Genomic DNA, 21,635 nt, shown 5'->3' with positions numbered 1-21,635 from the left:
GGCAGCAAGCAGTACGAGTGAAATTGAAATTTCGTGTATAAACAAATAGATAATAATCTTCCATTTCTAAATGAACCCAATTTTTGTTCACTTACGTTATACATAAAATTTAATTAATTCATTTAAAACATCCTCCGCAATGACCATCCTAATGATCATTTATTGTGCATACAATCTTTATCCTTATTCTCGCGGTACTTTTCGTTGCAATAATAATTGCAATATTTAATTGTTGTATTCCTTTAATAATAAAACTTGATTTTACCAGAGTATGTTCTGAATCCTCTACAAGAATGATTTATGGGTAAAACTTTTTAGAGGCTGAAAATTGTGTGCTTTCTCGACCATTTACATCGAGATTCACATTCCGTCTGATAATCAAGATCAATATGATAAATATGGCCAATATTTCTTTCACACATACTTTTTAAGCCGAGTCTTTGCTCTCTCGGAGTTGCTCCCCCATTTAGTTAAATTACCATTACATTACATTACATTACCATTACTATTAAATTACCATTATCTCCTCCATTTAGTTAAATTTCTTTTATATGTCACTTTCGTTTTGAGTACGACCTTCGCCACGTAGCGCAGAATAGAACGAAGATATATGTTCTTCCAGTTGGCAATCGTATTGAAATACTCGGCTGCAAATTTTCAATATTCCTTAATATATATATATATATATATATATATATATATATATATATATATATATATATATATATATATATATATACTCCCACAGTACAGCGCCCTTACATTTCAATACCCCACTCAACCCCGGGCAACACACTCCGGAAAAAGCTTCAATATGATTGAGATCTGCAATTTTAAATATTTCATTTTTTCTAAATCTGTTGAGTACATACAGTGTAAGCAGTGATTAGATGTGTAGTTGGATGGTTAGTCGTCCTTTTAAGCACACCCACACTATTTGTGACGTGGACCTACAGTTTACAGTATAATCTGAATCGTTGTAGTGCGTTAAAAGTTCAAAGATAACTGTATATTAAAAATAAGTAAAAACGGGATTCCGTGCGTAACTAGGCTTGCAATTCACTATACCACCGGTGAGGGCCGATGTGGTTGAGCAAAAAATGAAATGAAATATTTCAGTTTAACATCCCACGATTAGTCTATGCATTTGAGGCCAAAAGAGACGATGATTAAGGCAATTGAATGATGATGGAAAAATTGGTGGAATGAGAAAGTCGGAGAAAATAGGAGCACACCGAGAAAACTCACTGATACGATGTTGTCCACCACAAATTTACTTGGCCGCGGATCGAATAAGGGACCCCACGCACTAGAGATAAGCGCTCGGTATGGTTGAGCAGTTGTCTACTTTCACTAATATTTATGAAAGAAGAGAAAATACTTTCTCATTTTTATCTGCTCCGAAAATGGAGCAAGTATATTCTTATTACAGACATCTAAAACCAGAATATAGCCTATTCGGCTACGTCGATGTGATCTGTCAACTGATATATAATATATATAGTTAAATATTTTCGTTAAATAGAAATTAAAAAATAAGAGTATATAATTATTTCCGGTTATACTTAATTAACTGTGCTATGCAGTGTAGTCTTGCTGCTGTCGTAATGAAGAGTTTAGTACGGGTTTATTTCATTATTACTTTCGTAATTCTCATTCTGTAAAGGTTATAATTCCCATATAATGTCAGTTTACAAGTATAGAAAGTAATTTGTTTTAATCAAATTTATCGAAAATTAAACATGACGTTTTACGATCAAGCATAATATTTTGTTCAGATCAGTAAGGTCTATGTCTGACATATGTTTTATTTTTGGACATTATTATTTCGTTAAATGCTACTAATATTTTTTTTAAAAATGCTGATTTTGATTTTATTTCTTTTCAAAGAATGAACAGTAAAATTTGGTGTACTAAATGTATGTAATACAGGCCGGTAGCCAGTCCAAAAATGTAAGGGGGCGGTATAAGTTTGGGGGGCCCGGTCGAACCATGTATTTCATAACTATTATAGTTCATTTGCAAGCCTACCGTAAAAATTTCAGTTGGGTACTGCCCCTCCAAACCCCCTTGGGTACGAGCCTGATGTAATATATCCAACACTTGTATTCATAGCTTCTAACCGAATACACAGTTTACCGTTCTTTATTTTTAATTTTTACCACTCTTAAGAAAAGTTTTCAAATTTTGTATTATTTAATTTCTGCTTTATAAATAAGGCTGTCCAATTCGTTACTTGATAAGTGACCACTAAACAACAATGATTTGCCAGTTTGTATTTCTTTTTTATCGGACAATTCCACACTCGGAAGGCCCATTTTTATCTTTTGTTTATGGTTATGGTGCAATATACTTGTCTTTTACAACGTACATCAAGTTTTTAATGCAGTATTGGAATGCGCTTTGTTTCTTTCGTCCGTTTCTTTTGTTTTTATCTGCAAGACCAGAAGGAGTGATAAGACAAGAAGTAGAGGAAATACAAGTTAATAAATAACGTCCTAAATTAACTAAATTTTCCATGAAAAAAAAAATCATCCTCATAAAATGTAAAAGATACGTAAAAAATACTGAATTGAACCGCAAACTGAAATGCATATTGAACTATCAGCTATTTATAAATTATAATTTAATTTTACTTTTTCTTTTTCTTTTGTTAAAATAAAAAAAAAACATAAAGAAAACTTTTTCCAGGACCGTAGCTAGTGGCGTAGCGTGCTCGAATCCAACTAGCACTCTACAATCAATATAAGTAAAAGTCTAATTCAAATTACTTGGTGTTGGTATAACTGCTTTTTCTCTTACGTTTTCTGTCGAACTTATCTATAGATGACACGCTTTGTCCTTTGTTTGTGTTATCCCTTGTACACGACTGCCGTTGACATATTCTTATTAGTATAACAGCACTTTTGATGCCAAAGGCCAACTTGTCAACCGAGCGATATATAGCAGTGATAGTGACATCAACTGGAACAGCCATTCTATACCAAATTCTGTTAGTTAAATTTCGAGTCAATAGATGGAAATCCTGTAAACTCAAAAGATTTCGTTGATACTTTAACTCCGTCTAGATTACGATCCATTTTCCGTACGTGACATCTAGATATACCCAGGTATCTAAAGGCATAATTTACCCTTTTAAACTTCTTTATACAATTTTCAACATATTTACTGTATAATGATCAATGTTGCTTGAGAGTGAAAGTAGAATGGATGGATAAATGTTAACAAAACGCGATGCAGTCTCTTTAATTCTTGCAATATTACAGCTCTCCTTTAAAATTATGTGCTATGATTATGTTTACTTTCAATATAGGTACACTCTGTATTAAATGTTGATCATTAAATTCACTTCAGTATGTTTTTTGTTTATACGCAAGAGTAGTTTACGCTTATTTCTTATTAGTAGTCGATTTCCTCTTTTCGCTTTTGTAAAATATCTTTATTTCTTTTCCTCAGAGGTATAATAAAGTTTGTTCTCTTCCAAATCTACACTAGACACATTCACAAGACATACAAAAACCATCTTCAAAAAATAGCTGTTTCAAAAACAGCTCTTATTTTTTTTTTAATATAACATCATTATATATATGTAACGTTGAAATATTTTCTTAGAAAATGAAACATTACTTCCATGAATATACATAAAATAGGATTAAATTATACATTTTTTTTATTTTCTTAAAAATATTTTGACCAGTGACCCAATATATTATTGTTTCTCTTCTTCCCTCTTTTTCATTATTTGTTTTAAAAGTTTGAATCTTTAAATACTGGAAAGACTGGCGTTTCTTTTGTTTGGTTGTTTATTTACCGTCCGTTTTCCTATGGTAGTTTTAAGAGCAATTTCTTACATCTATACAGGATTGCTTCCAGCATTCTGACCTGCTTCTTCCACCACTGTTAAACCTCCAGCTTGGCTGCAAAAAGAAAATAGTTTATTATTAGCATATTCTAGTAGTATAATTCTATCTTATAGCAAATATTAAAAAAAAAGTAGATATGTGTGTCTGTTACTGGTAAGGAAAAGTCAAACGACAAGAGATAAAATTAAACAATAAGAGATGAAATTAAACAACACGAGATAAAATCAAACAACGAGAGAGAAAATCAAACAACAAGAAATAAAATCAAACATCAAGAGATAAAATTGAACAACAAGGGATGAAATTAAAAAACACGAGACAAAATCAAACAACTAGGGAGAAAATCAAACAATAAGAGATAAAATGAAACAAAAAGGGATGCAATTAAACAATACGAGACAAAATCAGACAGCGAGGGAGAAAATCAAACAACAAGAGATAAAATCAAACACAAAGAGAATTAAATCAAACAAAAAGGGATGAAATTGAACAACGCGAGACAAAATCAAACAACGAGGGAGAATACCAAACAACAAGAGATAAAATCAAACTCCTAAGAGATGAAATCAAACAAAAAGAGATAAAATCGAACAATATGAGATAAAAATCAAACAACAAGGGATAAAATTAAACAACAAAAGATAAAATCAAACAACAAAAGATAAAATCGAACAAGAACGGATAAAATCAGACAACAAGGGATAAAATCAAACAACAGGAGATACAATCTGCCAGTCAATAGTGTACAGAATGTTCGAGAAGTACGTGTAAGCCTAGGTTTAAGTATCACGGAGAGCAATTTCACTGTAATTTTAATTGTTTATTTAGTACATACTACAGTTGAATGCTTATATGGAGAGCAAAATGCTCTGAAGAGGAAAATGCACGGAATCTGCGTCCTGTTGAACAGTCGCACGATCCATGATGTAGAATGCAGTGTTACCAATAACACAACTAAAATTAACAACATTGTTCTCCGTTATACCCAAATCTAGGGGATTAGGGATTTCTGAGATAAACAAGTAAGGCTGGTACTCCAGTTTAGATATTCATAGATTTAAAATGTAAGGAATAAATATCGAATGTTACTTCAAAAGAGGAATATGTATGTAATCAAAATATATACAGATTTTACTTCTGACATTTAAACAATGTTGAAAAATATATTAATAATATAATAGTTAATAATGTAGGCTCTTTAACATATGAAAGTTCACAAGAAAGCTATGATGGACTAAAAGTATGTCAATGTTGTTTGTTAAGTCATGGCCCCTAACGATAGAGCTGTCTGACAATCTGTTACCTAAAACATACAGTAACGTGAGATACACAGTGCGTTTAAACTATATTTGCTTATTCGCATACTCACCGTCGTTGACTCTTTCGGACAATCCATCCCGCTTTACTATATGAGCCCACCATCATCGTCCTTCCAGAACTCGGCTAGATAGTGTTTCTGCTTTTCCCTGTTCTGACATAGCAGCTTGTTTGTGTTTTGGACTGTGGTTTGTACGACATATGCAGATGGGCCATACGCAAGGGTACCGATCCTCAATGCTTATGTGGGCAAAAAAAATGCATGTTTCATTAATGTTCAATGGGTGTACAGATTATTGCCCGCAGGGTGAAATTCCCAGACATGCCATTAACCGAATTTTGAGGTACACTCTGACTTTTTGATTGGTCCAAAGCAGGCAAACGATGTGTCTTGATAGCAGTGAACACGGAATCCTTTGGTGCGATGTCGGAAGTGTTAAGAATAGTCAGCAGCACGGTCTCTCGTACTCGGGAGAACGCATGGTACGATGTTTCCTTATACGCTTATAAGTGAAGAAAACGTGAAATACACCGCGACGAAATACATGTCATCACAAGTTATTACGAACACAAAGAAACATGGAGCTACCGGTTCCTAACGCTTCTGCCTATCCTCCGAAGCATTGGATGTCCACTGTTGTCAAGGTTTACTTCCTGCTTACTTTGGACCCTTCTTAAAATCAGGGTATATCTGAAAACTCTATTGAAAACGTATCTGAGAATTACACCCTGTAGGGAATACCCTCTACACCTTTTGAGAATAGGTGAAATATGCACTTTTGGATTGTGTATGCGTGACTTCTTTTACGCTGATAAGAACCACCATCCGCAGTTTCTGGAGTTCGAAATAGGGCCTATTGACACTTAGCTTTTTCGCAATTTTGGACAGCCCTAGTTCTGAAACAATGCACTTTTCGCCATAGGTCCATATGAACTTCTTCTCTTATTTTGATGTGAGGAATTACCTCTTACAGTTTGTCGGTATAGTTAATTGACAACCTGTACAATATTTGGTATAATTTGAATTCAATTTCTTTCAAAATCTTCAAATATGCGTTCTTAGACCCATGTCCGCAACGAAATACCCATCTGGATGAGTTTCCTCAAAATTACAGAGAAATTGGTATCTTTGATCATACGACGTGTGATAGAGAAGTAACGAGACTGCAAAAGTAGTGCAGCCGATAACGTTGCTTCCTCCACCTTCACACGACAGTTAAATTAACCCTTGCCATAGACTCCCTACAAGTTTGAATTTGCTCCAGTTGCTACATGGTTATTTGAAAGCGTCTAAGGTAAAATTGGGTTTGTGAGGCGAGGTTTTTGTATACGAAAATGGACCGGCAACAGAGTATGAACTATGTCATGTCATTAACGTTAGTGTAAAGGGAAAAGTTTTGCCGATAGATGTCACTACAATCTTCGTATCTCTCCCATGTATTTTTTACCTTTCACAAAAATTTACAATTTCTTTTACAAATTTCAACCTAGAGAGTTCAAATTTTTAGAGAAAAGAACTTCATAACTTAACAAAGGGAACAATCCGTACCGATTTTTTATTTAGAATTTTCTTTATTGTTGAAACAGTTCCATTGTTAAAAATTTAGATAACCATTTCAACAATGAACAAAATTCTAAATACAAAATCGGCACGGATTATTGCCTTCGATAGATTATGAAGTTCTTTTCCTAAAAATTTGAAGTCTCTAGGTTGAAATTTGTAAGAGAAATCGCGAATTTTCGTGAAAGGTAAAAAAAATATATGGGAGAGATACGAAGACTGTAGTGCCATCTATCGGCAAAACTTGTCCCTTTAAACCAACCTTAAAGTTTAGTGAATGCAATACTGCAACTTATAAAATATTACAAAGGTTTCATGGCGAGCGTTTAGACGGCACATGTCGTTTCTAGAAGGCCGGGAGCATATGGAAGATAAACCCCGTGCAGGAAAACATTTAATTTAACCTTAAAACGAATGACAATGTGGAAAGAGGGAAGTCTTTTGTGAAGTTAGATAGTCGATTGATTCTGAGAATGATTGGTACTTAGTTGTATTTGGACGTGTTTTTGGTCAATCAAATTTTAATACAGGATTTGGACATGAGGAAAGGTTCCAAAGAATCATGTCTCACACCAATCTCCATCAATGAATTTTTGGGAGGAAAAAAAAATAATGTATCTCCTGAGTCCCATATTTGCTGGTTCTCAGTTTATGTGACGTCTTTTTATGTCCTTCTTCAAAAAGCACTTAAAATGATGTTACTTTAGGACATGGAATAATATCCAGAAGAACGAAGCCGACGATCTAACACGTGTTTCAGCAGAAGCCTTCCAGCACTGCTACAAGCAATACAAACAATGCCTCCATCGCTGTATAGCTGCCCAAGGGAACATTTTAAATGGAATAACCTTGATTTGTAAAAATAATAAAAATCAACTTTACAAGAAAATCAAGCTCGCTGGTTTCTTTGAACACGTTTTATAACGGTTAAGCACTCCCAAAGTAAATATGCACCTATAGATGCAACTTCCCCCTAATAAACTATTTATAATGCACGAGTAGTTGGGAAACGCGGAAATACGTAGGAACAAACCATGGTTCGACCAGGAATGCATAAAACTAGCAGAGAAGAGAAAACAGGCTAAATTACGCTGGCTACAAAATCCGAATGAAATAACTACACAAAATTTCGCAGATATCAGGCGAGAGACTTCCAAAACTTTTAGAACAAAGAAACGCGATTTTCTGAAAGCTAAAATTAAGGAACTTGAAGATAATAGTAAAAATAAAAACGCCCGGGACATGTGTAAGGGAATCAATGAATTTAAGAAAGGCTATCAATCTCGTGCTTATATTTTAAAGAAATCGGACGGTACAGTTCTCACTGACACGGATAGCATCTTAAATAGATGGAAAGATTTCTTTGACGATTTGCTTAACATGCAACCAAAAACTAGTGGGCGTTTAGAAAAGGAGATACACACCGCACGTATATTCCAGAACCCAACCGAATAGAAGTAGAAACCGCTATAAAGAAATTAATGAAACACAAATCTCCGGGTGTAGATGAAATTCCGGCTGAGTTAATTTTAGCTGGAGGCGAAAAATTGTGGAACAAGATACACAAACTCATTCTACTTATCTACAACAAGGAAGAATTGCCACAAGAGTGGAAAGAATCAATAATTGTTCCAATTCACAAGAAAGGCGACAAAACTGACTGTAATAATTATCGAGTCATTTCTCTTCTGTCAACATTCTATAAAATCTTTTCAAATATTCTATTAGCAAGACTGACCCAATACGCAGATGAAATTATTGGAGATTATCAGTGCGGATTTAGACGAAATCGATCAACTATCGACCAAATACTCGAAAAAAGTGGGAATACAATACCCCGGTGCATCAATTATTTATTGATTTTAGAAAGGCGTACGACTCGGTTAGGAGAGAAACATTATACAACGTTCTTACAGAACTTGGAATACCGAGAAAGATAATTGGATTAATTAAAATATATTTAAATGAATCCCAAAGTAAAGTCCGGGTAGGAAAATTTTTGTTCACGAGCTTTCACGTCGAAAATGGCCTGAAACAAGGAGATGTGTTGTCGCCATTATTATTTAACTTTGTTCTGGAATACGCTATAAGGAAAATCAAAGATAGCAACCAGGGCTTACAGTTGAACGGTATGCACCAGGTTATGGCATATGCTGATGATGTAAATTTAATAGGGGATGATAGGAGAACAATAGAAAGAAATGCAGAGATCTTATTAAACACTTGCAGGGACATGGGTTTAGAAGTAAATGCAGAGAAAACTAAATACATGGAGGTGCGTCGGGACCGTAATACAGCAAATTATAGATGCGTTAAAATATTAAATAATACTTTTGATAAAGTGGATAGTTTCAAATATCTAGGATCAATATTAACAGACGAAAATCATATGCACGAAGAAATTAAATGTCGACTAAAAGCAGGGAATTCGTTTTACTATTCGGTTCAAAATCTCTTGTCGTCGCGAATTCTGTCGAGGAATTTGAGGCTTAAAATATACAAAACGATAATCATGCCTGTTGTTCTGTATGGTTGCGAAACATGATCGCTTATTCTGAGGGAAGAATATAGATTGAAAGTATTTGAGAACAAGATCCTGAGACGAATATTCGGACCCAAGAGAAACGGGAATGGGGAATGACGGGAACTTCATAACGAGAAACTACATAATTTATATGGTTTACCCAACATTGTTAGGGTCGTCAAGTCTAGGAGGCTTAGGTGGGCGGGTCATGTAGGTAGAATGGAAGAAAGTAGAAATGCTTTCAAAGTCTTGACTGGTAGACCCATCGGAAAACGACCATTAGGAAGACCTAGGCGCAGATGGGAGGACAATATTAAGATGGATCTCGCAGAGATTGGAATACAAAGTAGAAACTGGATGCAGTTAGCTAAGGATAGAAGTCAGTGGAGAGCTTTTGTGAACGCGGCATTGAACCTCCGGGTTCCAAAGGCCATAGAGTTAGTTAGTTAATGCACGAGTAGTTCATTTGCTAAAGGAATCTTTTTTTGAATTCAGATACAGGAATTCTAAATTGGGGTAATATCTATATCTATCTATCTATCTATCTATCTATCTATCTATCTATCTATCTATCTATCTATCTATCTATCTATATATATATATATATATATATATATATATATATATATATATATATTCCCGCAGAGTAAAAACTGTCAACAGCATCAGAATGTGCAACGTAATGAAGGACATCTTTAATGCTATAAAATTGCTATTTTTGGTTATGTCAAAAACTACGCATGAAAATTTACCTCCTAGCATATTGTTTTGTTCAGCTGAACATGATATATTATCTACCAATTGTTCTGTGTACTTTATTATTATACTCATTAAACAATTCTTGTAATATATCTTTTTATTTCTAATTTCCTTGGGTACTATTTTTTTAAACATGTTTTTTTTAAAAGAGTTCTGTTATAACGTTCTATGATATGTTGTTTTACGAAAATACATGCTCAAAATGGAGGTCTCAAAATTGAAAAAAAAATCGCAAAATATCATATTTCTATGACTTACAGTTCCCGAGATATGTCTCCTTAAATCTCCCGAAATAGGAACTTTTTTTGGACAATATCTCGGGAACGATAAGAGTGACTCAAAAAATTCCATCAGTTCTTTAAATATATTTTTATGCATCATCGAATGGAGGGCTCACAATTGAAAAAAAAATGCAAATAACACGCAGACACACACACATATAGAGAGATAGAGAAAGAGAGAGAGAGAGAGAGAGAGAGAATGCAGTAATGAACTTTTTAGGTTCGCTGAAAGTTAGAGTTCAAGATTTAATCATAAGTTTCATCTAAATTTTATTAACTATACTGTATGCTGTTACTGTAATAATGAAAAGCATAAGTTGTGCCTATAGAAACAGTTTTAGCTTAATATATTCAGAAAGTTGTTCTACACATCAAGCTTAAAGTTTACTAGAAGTTTAAGTTTGCTAAAACCACTCATGAGGGTGTACAGCAAAGAGGTACGCAAAAATTTATTTGGGGATCCAAAGTTTCCTTGAGAGGGGGTTCAACTAAATTTACAAAAAAAGTCAGGATTTCGAGAACGGGGTCCAGACCCCAAGAACTACCCTCTGAGTATGTCCCTGAGCAGTATACTTAGCTTGTGTATTTTGGTATAAATACCGTGTGTTGTAATCAAGCGCGCACTCAGAATTCTTTGTTGGGTGGGGTCCCAGATTTGGGAAGAGGGTCGAATACTATAAGTCACTATATCTATATAGTATTTAACAGGTGTTATTCCGCACCCGAAAAGACGATAAGTAATTGTAAAATACTTTCGCCTATATTTTAAAACAAAATGAAAGAACTAGTTTGTTTTTATAACAGAAAGAGTACTGATGAAGTGTAAGATCAAAATTTCATGCTGCATCAATCATTTTGCTATTAAGTAAGTGTAGTTTCATTGAGAAAATGAACAAATGTAATGATAATGGTTGTTAACTTTATATATGCTACTTTAACCACCATTATATGCAACTAAGAAAGGAAGAGGGCGAGGAAGAGTGTACTAAATATACATATTGTACGGAGGAGGATATTGGATAAAGCATGGAAGTAAGACAAGGTAACATAGGTTTAGCCAATTAAAAGTTTAAACCTCTCAAAAGTAGAAGTTGCCATTATAATAACACAGGTGTGCCAATGAAAAGTTAAGATTTTAAGTGTATCATTAAAAGTTACAAATATGTAATCAAATAAAAACTGTTAAAAATGAAAGGACGGATCTTATTGGTTCCTAGATATGACCTACTCTCATTTTCTGATATATATATATATATATATATATATATATATATAAGGTGTAGTCTTACTATTAGAAATTATATTTTATAATCTATCCGATGAAGGCGAAAATACCTTGCCGAAACTTTAATGATATTATTTATTAAATAGTATATGCTTTGATCAGAAATCACTTTTTTCTTTATACAAGAAATTCCAAAGCTGGAATGAGTGCCCTGTGACGCCCCAGGGCAGAAGATTACCATTCATTTGTCTACACTAACCATATCCCTGTGTTTGTTGTGGCGTCTATCAGCACTTCACCTCATCTCTCATTTCACAACCATAGCCCGGCCTCCTTAATGCAATAGTGAATAATTAATGGGCCCTACGTATACTGATGCCTTCCTTATGCCAAATGATACCTCCAGAGCCATATTGAAGAAAGAAAGAAAAAAAGAAAAAAGAAAAAATGATGACCAGAAAAGAATAAAATAAATTAATGCTCCTCAAACTGTCAATGCCCAACTATCAATAAAAGTAAAACCCTATACCTAGATTTCCTCCTACCGAAGATAGGGCGTAGTCCTTTGATTGGGTTAACCTTAAAAAAAAAGCTGGAATGAGTGGTGTTCAGGAAGTTTCGGGGGGGCTCCGAGCCCAGTGGATCCCTCATGGGTGCTCCCTTGGCTGTAATCAAAGTAGACCTACTACAACGTATAAAGAGGTCAGTCGAATAGTCATTGGAGAAAGAAAACTTCCTTGAATTCTCCGTGTACTGGAGCGGGCAATAATGATGAGGCTTCTCTACCTAGACGAAACTTTGGATTTCAACAGCCATAACGTTAGAAAGTAATCAGTGATAATCTGAAATAGAAGCAAATTTTAGAATCAAATTTTCACGTATTCTAACGATTTTGCCTAAGAGTTTCGGGAAATGTGATATTTGTATTTTTACCTGGCAGTGAGAAAGTTTTTTTTAAAGAGTTTAAATTAAACTAATTTCGTTTGCCTTTCTAGGTATTTGTTTCAGGTATAGATGTTATAGAACAATAAACCAGAAAATAATTACTTTTCAAAGTCTTTTTCTTACGGCAAGTTATGGAAGTGAACGTCCTAAAGTGCTTATAAAATTTGTCTTGAAGATAGATCCTGTACGAAGATGAAATGAAATCTTTGAGTTTTACGTCCCACGATTATGCCGGTTACGCTAAAGCAGACGGTTATGATGAGTAATGAGTGAAATGCTGGAATGAAGAAAGTGGGAGGAAACAGGAGAACCCCGAGAAAACCCACGCACACGCTGTTTTTCCACCAAAAAGAAGATCCTGTACGTCTGATGATTTCACTATCATTTTCGAAATATTGAAAGCGGTATAATGATGTGTCAAATTTGAGAAAATCCACTTAACGGTTCTTAGAGTCACGCTTGCGGGCCTTAAAAAATTATGTTAAAACGTCTGTTCATCCGTTACTCCAAACGATAACTCTCGACCTTTTAAATTCCGTTTCGTTTCTAATTATCCCGGTCCAACTTGTTACCCGGAGTCAATATGTAAAATTATTCACTTTTAATGGTGAATCTAACAGCGTCTTTCCTTATCTCATTCATTAATAAGAAATAAACGTCTTTTTTTTTTTGTGCAACACTAATATGGAACCCTGAAAATGCCTAAGATTCGCGGAGTGCATAAACAGCCACACGAGAACATTTATGTATTCTTAGCAGCGGTAGTTCACTACCAGTTCACTACCAGTTCACTTTAGACCGTCTCTACCGAAATGGTCTAAATGGAGTAGACAAACAACAGCGCTCTGGAAGAAGGCAGCAGCTCTCAGTAGCTAATTTGGCGGAAACCATACTGATTGGCACGACAACTTGGACATTAGTATTAAGCGTGGCCGGAGTGACCTTAACGGCTAGGATTATGTAGAGGGAAGGCAATGGGAAACCACCACTCCGTTTTCCCTAGTTTGCTGACAACAGCAAGAGAACATGCATATAGTTATATTTCGAAGGTCAAAATATAGTTCCGGAGATAAAATACTCCCCCAATTCCGATCTTCGCGAGGGGAAGGATTATTGGGCAAGAAAGTAACAATGTAGTACAACGATATATTATTATTATAACGGTATTATCAATCTGTATCTGTTTTTGTCGACATGATCAGAGGCGCAATAACTGAACATATATACATTTAAAAGAGAAAAGAGGTCATTAGTAGGTTGTCATGGAAAAGAAATTGTTGTTGATAATATAACTTATGGATGTACAGAAGAATAAACAAGTGTATCTAGGCACGATCCTTATAATAAAAAGGACAAAAGGGAATAATTATGGTCAGTAATTATTAGTTAATATATTTAATGTTATAGCTTATTGACCTTTAATCTAAAATTAATATATATATCAACGAACTTGGGCTAAAACGAGAATTAAAAATATTGTCGTTTTAGTAGGGAAGATATATAAAGACAAGACAAGCAAAAGTAAAAGGTTTAGGATAGGGACATGGAACGTACTTACCATGTTATAAATACAAGGAGAGAAATCAAAAAATCTTAAAGAGGAAAGGGAACAAAATAATGTAGATTTTGTAGGAGTTTGTAAAATTAGATGGGAAGGTAATGGAGTGTCGAGCAGCAAAGGATATAAAATGTTTTACTCTGGTAATGAAAAGGGCGGTCATAATGGTGTAGGAATAATTTTTGGTAAGCATCTAAAAGATACAGTAATGAAAAACAATTTGTTGATGATAGAGTTATAAGTTAAGATTTAAAAGAGAAAAAGAAGAACCTAGCACTGATATAAACATATGCAACGAAGACTTCGCATACAACTGAAAAAGTAGAGAAATATTATGAGAAAATAGAAGCAATTATAGTAAACATGGGTAATTGCAATGGAAGATTTGAATGCAGTTGTGTGAGAAAAACAGGAAGCTAGTGTCGTAGACAAATATGGTTTGGGCGAGAAAGATGAAAGGGGAGAGGGTCTAGTCAATTTCTGTAGACAGAATTCACTAGTAATTAATAATTTACTTAGTTCAATCAGCACAAGAGGATAAGTTATTCATGGAATTCCTCAATAGAAGACTGTAGATATCAAATAGGCTATGTTATGTTTCAGGACAGATATTGAAATAGCTTGAACAAAGTGAAGACTTCCCGGGGCGGACATTTTGTCTTATCATAACCCTGTTATAGCTGAAGTTGATATTCAGCTGAAAATGTAGGCAAAAGAAAAGTAGGCAACAGGATGTTGAGTACTGAAAAGTTGAAGAGCAAGGAAGAAAAAAAACTTTTCATTGATGATTTCGAAAAAGAAAATACTCAAATAAGGAAAGGATAGTGTAGTTAGTAACAGACGGTGGGAGCATATTAAACATTGCATAGAGAACTTTGCAGAAGAAGTAACAGGTTACAGCAAATACAAAACGGTTAAGAAACTGAGTTACAGAACAGATGTTGCAGAAAATTAAGTAAAGGCAGATGTGGAAACAAATTGATACAGAAGAGGGCAGAGATGTAAAGTAAGTTAAACATCGAGTTGCGAATGGAAACAGATAGAGCAAGGGAAGAGTTTAAGAGAAGACAATGAGAGATCATAGAAGAATTAGAAAGAACAGGGAAATAAGAGAAGTACAAGGAGGTGAAATCTATGGAACTTCAGAGAAAACAAGAAGGTATTATGATAGTAGTAGAAAATACGAATTGGATATTATTAATTTTAGAGATTGTTAAGGATGGGAAGAGAAACCGGTTGGGACATTTGCTAAGAAGGAACTGTATCACGAGGAACGTGCTAGAGGGTATCATGACATTGGCTACAATGGAACTGTATTGTGAGGGACGTGCTACAGGGTATCATGACATTGGCTAAGATGGAACTGTATTGTGAGGGACGTGCTAGAGGGTATCATAACATTGGCTAAGATAGAACTCTATTGTGAGGGAGGTGCTAGAGGGTATCATAACATTGGCTAAGATGGAACTGTATTGTGAGGGACGTGCTAGAGGGTATGATGTCAGGGGGAAAAGAGAGGGAACGACGCGTATTACGATTAATGGACGATATCAAAACAGAAAAATCATAAGTGAAGACGAAGAGGTTAGCGGAAGATCGTGGAGTACGGAAGCTTCGCATTTCCGACAAGTGACCTGCTAATAATGGCCGAATACCTATTATTATTATTATTATTATTATTATTATTATTATTATTATTATTATTATTATTATTATTATTATTATTATGTATCGTATCTTCATTATCAACGCAAGACAACTCGTTCATAAAAGTACTTTTAATATAATCTCCTTTACAATCTTTAGCTAAGTTTATATTTAGTATTTACATGTATCTAAGCGCGTTTAGTAAAGTATATCACCTCAATTGTTCATTACAGATGCGATTATTCAGTTATTCAATACAATTATCTCAGCTGATAATAAAACTATCACCAAATTAGTGAGAAAAAAGCAAAGTCTATAGTTTGGGGTCGTAGAATATTACCAAAAATGTATGAACATCTGTATAATGACTGGTGTGCACTGTTGTTACATACATATAATAATGTCTACCATGTTCATATTATATTGATAAACCTTTAAAACATAAATCACAGTGTTTTCTGTCTGTTGCACGTTAACTTCTTAAGTATCGTTAGAGTAGTAATGATATAGCAACATATAAACGTACAACTTCTCTCTTCATATGATTTCCTTTTTGGTATCAAGAGTCATTTGGAGAAAATCTTATATATCCTTTTTATGATGATCGTTCTCTTGCTGTGTTCAAGGAAACGAAACTGTTCATTTCATTTGGTGTTCTTTTTTTCTGTTTTTGTCATCTCGATTCTCACACTGAACTCCTGTTGCTGCAGCAGCCTTGATTTCTAACCACCCCAACCCCATCACCCCTAACCCCAACCTCTCCTCCTTTTAGGAGTTTTTCCGCAATCTACTTCCCTTGCTGTTTCGTCTATTAGATCTTTTGGAAAACGTGTAGCAAACGAAACTTCCGCCACGAGTGCTGCTGCTTCACACACACACAGAGAGAAACACATATACTCACAACAAGCGAACGTGGCAGCAATTTCCTTCCAAGCTGCTGCACACCGGAAAGTGAAAAGGAATGGAAATTGAAAGACGCTCTCTTAACTCTGTGACTCTCTCCATTGTCATTGCTGTCTCTGTGTCTCTTAAAAGAGAGAAAAAAGAATGGGTTGTCACTGCTGGGTCTATGTTGTCCTGGTTGCCTGCCTCAAGGCGACTGACTTTTGCTCCTATTTTCTTTTTGTCACCGACCTCATTTGATGAATCACCACATTCATTCTGCTGAGCTCAAAAAGAATTCAATACCGTATAAAATATTCAAAAGCTTAGTTTTGTGTCTCCGTTAGCGTCTCCGTTCTTGTTTTAAACTTTCAAACTGTATTATGTTAAATACTACGAGCCGCAAGGACGGCTATGGCCGCCCGTTTGCCTGTCAACAGCTATCAGAGCACATAAACTCAAGAGATAAACCATTCTTTTATTCAAATTCAAAGGCGAAAGAATAGATTTCATTTCCTCTCTTAAAGCTGTATTCAAACCGAATGTGTTAGAAATTTACCACTTCCGGCTTCACTACTAATCACTGTAGCGTAAAAATGATCATGTGTGAATGGCAGTAAGATTTTTCGTTTCAAATATGGATTCAGTACCCCAGGAATAAGTACCAGCTGTAGTGGCGGTAAGTTTTTATGTTATAAATATGGATTCACTACCCCAGGAATAAGTTCCAGGTGTAGTAGCGGTAAGCTTTCTTGTTTTAAATAGGGATTCAGTACTCCAGGAATATGTTCCAATTGTACTGACGGTATTTTGTGTGTTAAATATGGATTCAGTACCTCAGAAATAAGTTCCAGTTGTAGTGACGGTAAACTTTTTTGTTTTAAATATGGATTCAGTACCCCAGCCACAAGATTCAATTGTAGTGGCAGTGAATATTTTAAAATGTGGATTCGGTACCCGAGGAATAAGTTCCAGTTGTAGTGGCGTAAAATTTTTGTTTTAAATATGGATTCAGTACCTTAGGGGTAAGTTCCAGTTTTGCGTTGATCTATTCATTAAAACCGGATGCTGTAGAAATCTAAGACCATTTCTTCATTCAATACTGATTTGAATAAAGCAAAAACGGAAAGACAAGGACATGATTTTCTCCTATGGAAGAACAGATGCCATCTTAACATTTATCTTCTTTTTGAATCAAGAGATAAGAATATCCAACTTATTTTCTCTCTTTTCTTACACCAAGAGGTAGGAATATCCAATTTATTTTATCTCTCTTTTCACATTAGGAGGTGGGAATATCCAATTTACTTTATCTCTTTTCACACCAAGAGGTGGGAATATCCAACTTATTTATCTCTTTTCACATCAAGAGGTGAAAATATCCAATTTATTTTATCTCTCTTTTCACACTAAGAGATAGTAATATCCTACTTATTTTATGCCTTTCTTCACACCAAGTGATAGAAATATTGAACTTATTTTCTCTCTTTTTTTTTCACACTAAAATGTAGGAATATCCAATTTACGGTTTAACTTGAATCACCATAGCTAGCGAGAAGCGATTGACTAAAATAGATTCAGCAACCCAAGAATAGCTTCTTTATACGATTTTTTCGCGTACTAAAAGCGAAAGTAATTGGTGTAGTACATTCGCTTTAAATACTAAATCCAATAGCTCAGAAGTCTACCTCAGTACTATAATATAAAGTGAAACCAACTTGTTGTAATTCAAGTTATCTTACAGCATGATCATCATCATCATAGGTATTCTGCCTTTATTGGCAGGTCACTTGCCGCAGCTGAGAAGCTTCCATGCTCCACGGTCCTCCGCTAACCTTTTCGTCTTCGCGTATGATCTTTCTGTTTTAATATAATCCATTAATTGTAGTCTCTTTCGCCCCCTCCCTCTCTTTCCCGCCACCATACCCTCTAGGACGTCCCTCATGATACAATCTCTTCTTAGGCAATGTCCCAACCAGTTTCTCTTCCTCTTCCTAATAATATCTAAAAGTGTTCTTTTCTCACCCACCATTTCTAACACTTCTCATTTGTTTTCCGTTCGACCCAACTAATTCTTTCCATTCTTCTCCACGCCCACATTTCGAAGGCTTCCAGTCGATTTTCGTCACCTTTACGTAAGGTCCACGTTTCCGCCCCATACAGTACAACACTCCACACGAAGCATTTTATGAGTCTTTTTCTCAACTCTTTGTTCAAGGTCCCACAAAACAGACTTTTCTTTCTTTTAAAGGCTTCTTTCGCCATTCCTATCCTTGCTTTTATTTCACGTTCGCATTTCATGTCATTACTAAGAACACTACCCAGGTATCGAAAACTATTCACTTGTTCTATTTTCTCCCCTCCTACTTTTATATTTGACACAGACCCCTTCGTTCCAATCACCATGGCTTTTGTCTTTCTAACATTTATTTTCATCCCATATTCTTCAAAGCCCTTTCTCATTTTTTCTAACATTTTATTGATTTTCTTTTCAGATTCTGCAACAAGCGCCATATCGTCTGCAAATCTTATACATCTAATCATTCTACCTCCTACCGAAATGCCATCATCATCATGTAGGCTCTTTTTCACTATTTCTTCTAGATAGACATTAAATAGTGTTGGCGAGAGGCAGCATCCTTGTCGAGCTCCCCTTCCAATTGCACTCTCTTCCGTCAGTTCTTCCCCTATCCTAACACTTACTTGTTGGTTCATGTATAAGTTTCTTATGAGTCTTCTATCTTTCCATTCCAATCCTATCTTTGTTAGAACTCCCAACAACAATTCCCAATTCACGTGGTCAAAAGCCTTTTCTAGGTCAATAAATACAACATCATAATACTCTTTCCCTTTTTCTATAAATCTTTCACCGATCACCCTTAATAATCCAATAGCATCTCTTGTGCCCTTGCCTCTTCTGAATCCGAACTGCTCTTTCTCAACATCTTTATTTGTTCTTCCATATAACCTTCTGTTCAGTATTCGGAACAGAATTTTAGCTGCATGAGATATGAGACTAATAGTTCTATAATCCTCACATCTCTTTGGGTTCCATTTCTTAGCCATCGTTATCATGATCGTTTTCAGAAAGTCTCTTGGCCATTCTCCTGTTTCATATATTTCATTGCATAGTCGCCACAATTCTTTCTTTCCCTTGTCTCCTATATTTTTAATGAATTCAATTGGTATGTTATCTATTCCTGTTGCCTTTCCATTCCTAATCTCGGATATAGCCTTTTCAAACTCATCCCGAAGAATACTAAATCCTTTATCATCCTCGCCTACTTCATTTTCCACTTCAACATTTAGGCTACACGGTCTATCCCTACTCTCATATAAGTCTTCAACGTATTCTTTCCACCTTCCTATGACCTCATTTCTCTCGCTGACTACCTTCCCATTCTTATTTTCTACTGCCATCATAATACTCCCTTGTTTCCTCCGAAATTCCATAGATGTCACCTCCTTGTACATTTCCTCATATTTCCAAACTCTTTCTAATTCTTCTATGTCCTCGCATTTTCTTTTGTAAAACTCTTCCCTCGCTTTGTCTGTTTCTCTTCGTAATTCATTATTTAACTTTCTGTACATCTTTCTGCCCTCTTCTGTATCAACCTGTTTCCACATCTTCCTCTCCCTCATTTTCTGCAACATCTGCTCCGTAACCCATGGTTTCTTAGCAGTTTTGTGTTAGCGGTAACCTACTGCTTCTTCTGCCGCCTGCTGTAAGCAACGTTTAATATGTTCCCACCGTGCGTTACTACCTGCGCCTATCCTTTTCTCGTTTGAACATTTTTCTTCGAATTTTTCAGCGAAAAGATTTCTTATTTCCTCGTTTTTCAACTTTTCAGTATTCAACACTTTGTTACCTACTTATCTTCTGCCTACATTTTTCAGTTGAATATCTACTTCGGCCAGCACAAGATTATGATCAGAGAAAATATCAGCCCCGGGAAGGGTCTTCGAGTTCTTTAAGCTATTCCGATACCTGTCCTGAATCATAACATAGTCTATCTGATATCTTCCGGCGTCTATTGGTGATTTCCATGTATATCTTCTTCTCTTGTGCTGATTGAACCAAGTGTTCCCAATTACTAGTGAATTCTGTCTACAGAAATTCACCAGTTCCTCTCCCCTTTCATTTCTTTCGCCTAAACCATATTTGCCTACGATACTACCTTCCTGTTTTTCCCCCACAACTGCATTGAAATCTCCCATTAGAATTATGCATGCACCCTTCTTCTCCCTATCTATAATTTCTTCTATTTTCTCATAATTTTCCTCGACTTCTTCATTTGCATGCGAAGTCGTCGGTGCATATGTCTGTATCACCACTAGATCCTTCGTTTTCCCTTTAAGTCTTAACATCATAACTCTATCATCAATAAATTCTACTTTCACTACCTTCTCCTTTAAGCGCTTTCCAAGAATTATTCCTACACCATTATGACCGCCCTTTTCATTACCTGAGTAAAACATTCTATATCCTTCGCTGTTCAATACCCCATTACCTTCCCATCTAACTTCACAAACTCCTTCCAAATGTAAATTATTTTGTTTCATTTCTTCTTTAAGATTTTCTAATTTTCCTCCCTGTAACATAGTACGTACGTTCCATGTCCCTATCCTAAACCTTTTGCTCTTCCTTGTCTTTTTTTCTCTGTTTGTCTTCCCCCCATTATTACTTTCTCGTCCAATAGTCCTTCCCAAGCCATCCTCCTCCCGGAGATCCGAATGGGGGGATATTTTACCTCCGGAACTACATTTTGACCTGCGAAAGACCATTGTTCATATGTTCTCTTTTTGCTGCCAGCAAACTAGGGAAAATAGAGTGGTGGTTTCCCGTTGCCTTCCACCTTACAGCATGAAGGCTTGAATAATTTTCATCTGACGTAGATGAGAGTTCTGAAAACCAGCCATCACAACAATAAAATCAAGATCGCGATCCTTCAGCGATAGAACACTTACTTCTAGTGCCTCGGGTCCTTGGTTTGATCTCAGTTTACACCAAATAAGCTTAATGCTGGACACACCTTGTGTGTGGGTATTCTCGGGTTTCTGCCGTTTTCTTCC

At 35.4% G+C, this 21,635-nt stretch overlaps 1 protein-coding gene across 1 annotated transcript in view; it reads right to left on the bottom strand.

Moving 5' to 3' along the window:
* Positions 1-749: 749 nt before the first annotated feature.
* LOC145671501 (KH domain-containing, RNA-binding, signal transduction-associated protein 2-like) overlaps positions 750-21,635 on the bottom strand; it is a 1,003,314-nt gene continuing 982,428 nt past the window's right edge. Inside the window, exon 6 of the mRNA XM_081740691.1 lies at positions 750-3,917. Within this exon, the coding sequence (XP_081596817.1) occupies positions 3,854-3,917 (64 nt within the window). The 3' untranslated portion in view covers positions 750-3,853. The remainder of the gene's footprint in view (positions 3,918-21,635) is intronic.

The sequence above is a fragment of the Thermobia domestica genome, chromosome 2, assembly GCF_964235325.1.
Source record: "Thermobia domestica chromosome 2, izTheDome1.hap1.1, whole genome shotgun sequence".
NCBI classification, from domain to species: domain Eukaryota; kingdom Metazoa; phylum Arthropoda; class Insecta; order Zygentoma; family Lepismatidae; genus Thermobia; species Thermobia domestica.
This window is presented reverse-complemented; position numbering and strand designations above follow the sequence as displayed.